This window comes from Phaseolus vulgaris, chromosome 5 (genome assembly GCF_000499845.2).
Source record: "Phaseolus vulgaris cultivar G19833 chromosome 5, P. vulgaris v2.0, whole genome shotgun sequence".
Classification (NCBI taxonomy): Eukaryota; Viridiplantae; Streptophyta; class Magnoliopsida; order Fabales; family Fabaceae; genus Phaseolus; species Phaseolus vulgaris.
The window spans coordinates 5,706,483-5,710,289 of NC_023755.2; the positions used below are offsets into that span (position 1 = coordinate 5,706,483).

The 3,807-nt window shown below is 38.9% G+C and overlaps 1 protein-coding gene across 1 annotated transcript; it reads right to left on the reverse strand.

The window, feature by feature from the left end:
- Window positions 1–2,150: 2,150 nt before the first annotated feature.
- On the reverse strand, window positions 2,151–3,541 carry LOC137834980 (uncharacterized). The gene is made up of 2 exons (XM_068643261.1): window positions 3,099–3,541; window positions 2,151–2,865 (listed from the first exon to the last, which is right to left on the reverse strand). The coding sequence occupies exons 1-2, from the start codon at window positions 3,389–3,391 to the stop codon at window positions 2,382–2,384; spliced, it is 777 nt and encodes a 258-aa protein (XP_068499362.1). The 5' UTR covers window positions 3,392–3,541; the 3' UTR covers window positions 2,151–2,381.
- Window positions 3,542–3,807: the final 266 nt, after the last annotated feature.

Genomic DNA, 3,807 nt, shown 5'->3' on the forward strand with positions numbered 1-3,807 from the left:
GTAGAAGGGAATGGAAAAATTATGGTGTTGGATGAAAACTGAAACATTAGGACAAAGAGACGAACAATGTATTTGTTCTCTGTTTCCCACCATGACTGAAAAGGGTGTTATAGGAATGGTACACAATTGGAGGTAGTTTGCTAGACGGAGTTGTAGTATGTTATGGGAGTTGCCAGTGTCGATAAGGATAGTGATAGAAAGGTGACCAAGGAGACCTTCAAGTTTAAAAGTATTGGATGAAGGGGTTCCAGAGAGGGCTTGGAATGATAAGTTAATATGAGTGGTATCGTCGGTTTCTGGGTTGGAAAAGTCTGGTTCGAGGTCGGAAAAAGTGGGGGATTGTGGGTTGGAAAAAATGTGTGTGGAGGTATTAGTAGGGTGTTCTGGGGTGAGGTCTTCACTCAACAATAATAGCAAACGACTAAAATTGCATTTGTGACCTGGAATTTTTTTTGCATCACAATTGTAGCAGAGGCCAGCAGCTCTGCGCTCTTGGAGTTGGGCGAAGGTGAGTTTTTTTATGGGTAGTTGAGGGGGTGTACTGGAGGGTGGCTGGGGTGGAAAAGAGGGACGTGATGGGGGTAATAAATGTGGTGAATGTTGGGGTAAAAAAGGTACCTGGCGTATAACACGTTTGGAGTCTTGGAACTTAGATTCCAACAACTTTGCGAGGCACATGGCTTGTGTGATTGAGTTGGGTTGGAGAACAGTCATTTCCCTCCGTATGTCAGGGATGAGGCCGGAGATGAAACAATCTAGAATCATTTCAGGTGTAAGGCCCAAAACTCGATTGCAAAGTTTTTCAAAAACCTTTTGATATTCAGCTACAGTGCCATTTTGTCGGAGTTTAAATAACTCGGCCTGGTGGTTGGCATAAGTGGAGGTGCCAAAACGCAACTCCAAAACCCTACTAAAAGAGATCCAATCAGTGAATTGGTGATTTTGATACATCCATTTGAACCAACTGAGGGCATCACCTCGCATATAGAAAGCAGCAATGTTTAAACGGGATTCCCAGGGAATGGTATAAAACTGGAAAAATTGATCGGCTTGAAATAACCAATCTAACGGGTTCGTACCATAAAAAAAACTGAGTTTTAGGGGGGCGTATAGGTGAAGGAGTGATGGTGGGAGGAATGGTGTTGGTAGTGGTGGGATGAACGTTAGGTTGAGAAGTATTTGATAGAGGCGGTGGAGGAGCAGTTGTATTTGGATCTATAACAGGGGCAATGTTGTGGTGTGGAATGGATAGGGTAGTGAAAATGCTGGTGAGGGTATTGGTTAGGGTATCGTGTTTAGATTCTAATGCCATTTGACGGCCTTCCATGGTTTCTTGGGTGGTATGGAATTGGGTATGCAAATTAGCTAATTTTTCTATAATGGTTTGGAGTGTTTCTTCAATATCTTTGGTGGTTTTGGGAGGCATGGAGGTAGGTCAATGAAAGCACCAAGTTGTTACGGTGTTCTAGGATAAAGGCACAAAGACTGAGAAAAAGAAGGAAAAAGTCTATAAAGATGAAATTAAAATTCACTATCCCCCTCTGTTACATAGAATTTGAGTCAATTCCTATAGGACAGTTGTTCCATTTGCTAACATAAAGATATAACTATAAGATATTCCCTTAGATATGAGAGCTAATGCTTCTAGATGTAATATTTGAACTTTGTGGGCTTTGTTATTTTCCTGATGGGCCTAGAAGATGTGGGCCTAGTATCACATGCCCTCCTATGCGGTAGATCTCTTTTTATCCCCCATCACCGCTTAGTACTTTGTCCCTTCTTACGCCAAACTATTTTTCCAATCTCGTTTATACCCTTGTTTCATATCAGTCCACGTACTAGAAAAACACCTTCTCATGTTCTTCGACTAACATATAACTTACTGTTTGATGGTTCAAGTACTCATAGCCATTCACTCGTTACATTAGTGAGCCCAAAGTAAAAAATTCCACTTCTAAGGTTACAAATGCACACTCTTCGTTCAAACATTATGTTATCAACTGAGATGAAAACACCAAATTTTATATATTTTATACACAGTTGCAAAAATGGGATACTTCTTTAGGTTATATTATTGTCAAAAGTGTGATCTATGTTCATATGGAGAATGAAAACTGGTGTATATGCACCTGACTAATATTCCAAAAGAATAGATTGCAATATAGGTCATCATTTGTATAAGCTCACAAAACATAGGAATCCCCATTTCCTCCAACAACAAAATCAGCATTTTTCCATCCCTGCCTATCTATATACACTCTTGTCCTTGAAGATAAACCCTTTTATGCAGCGGAACAAATTCATCATATTTATACCTAACCTATTAAACTGTGATATATACATAATTATCAATAAAACATCAAATGCTAGCTCATACATAGCTATGAACATGTAGCTAAACCATCTTGTAGGAGCAAACTCCCTTCTTGATCATCTAATGTCTCCCTAACTGCCTTGTAAAAGGCTATCCATGAAGAGTAGGCGTCAACAGGACCCCACAAAAATGTAGGATTTGGACTTGCAGGGCTTGCACTTACCAAATCCAAAACTGAAACTGGTTTAATATTCTGTGGGAAATTGAATGCCAAGTTATCAACTTTGTGTTCATAAATTTTGCCATTTCTGTCTAATTTGTACCTTGAAGTGCCCTGAAACTCTCCTTTGGCCTCCCAAGGAACCCTTGGCACTCCCCTAAGGTTCCACCTGATCAATATCACATTCTCTGAAGGCTGCCACACCCTGTACACATCAAGTGCCATCTCACGAAACAAAATTTTGCCATGAAACCTCAATGCCCAGAAGATCAATTTGTACTTTTCAATCCCTGAAAATGTGTTGATGGGGTCCATGAATGTTATGTCATCCCTGAAATTACCAAATTTTAGTGAAAACCTCCTTAAAATAGTAACAGCATTTTGTGTGGCTGACCAAAACCAGATTTAGTTAGCAATATAAAGACAACAGATATCAAGAAAAAATGAAAAATTTGAAAATTACATTTACAAAGAGATTAGATACTCTACTTGAATCTTGTCCAAAAGTGAATGAAAAAAAAACAAGAAATTGAAGAGATGGGCTGATGGGGGTGAGAAAGATACCTATAAATGTCATAATTGAGGTCTTTGATGAAGATCAAAGGAAGGTCCTCACGGATGGTCCTGACAGCAAGGCCAAGGTTGAGGTAGAACTCATCCTTTGGCTGCTTATTGTCTTGTGGTGAGCTGACATGTACAACTTGTGCAGTGGAAGCATGGAGAGAGGAAGAAGATATGGGGAAGTGAGAAGTGGGTTTTGGAGGTGTGAGAGTTTGGTTTTGGTGAAGGTTTGATTTGTCTTTGGATTTGGATTGGGCTAATAGGGAAGGTTGAAGGTTGGGAAGGAGAAAGGCCATGGCTTTGAATACTTCTCAATGGTTTTGTTGCTAAGATACTATTAGCTTTTCATTTCTCTTTGTGTGTGTGGAACAAGAGAGAAGAGAGTGTGTGAGTTTAATGATGCAAATTGAGGCTGTTGTTAATTTCTTAGTTTTGCGTTGGAGTTTGTGGCTTCCAACGTAGCCATCAAATTTAGATGCTTACAAATGTTGCCGATCTTGCGCTTTCACCCTCCTATTTTATAATAATGTAATTTTATGTCAAAAGTAAGGATTTATTTGGAAGCTACACATTTTCATTAAACTTATTTTTTATTCAACCAACTCATTTTATATAATTAGTAAACGAAATTGTACACGAAATGTATGTTTATGCGTATATTCTGATATTTGAGCAAAGATTGGGATTTTTTCTAATGAATATAAATAAATAT

Coding starts and splice junctions, on each gene's coding strand:
- LOC137834980 (XM_068643261.1), bottom strand. CDS start 3,391: ATGGCCTTTCTCCTTCCCAACCTTCAACCTTCCCTATTAGCCCAATCC. Junction 2,866..3,098: donor CTCAATTATGACATTTATAG/GTATCTTTCTCA, acceptor TGGTAATTTCAG/GGATGACATAACATTCATGG.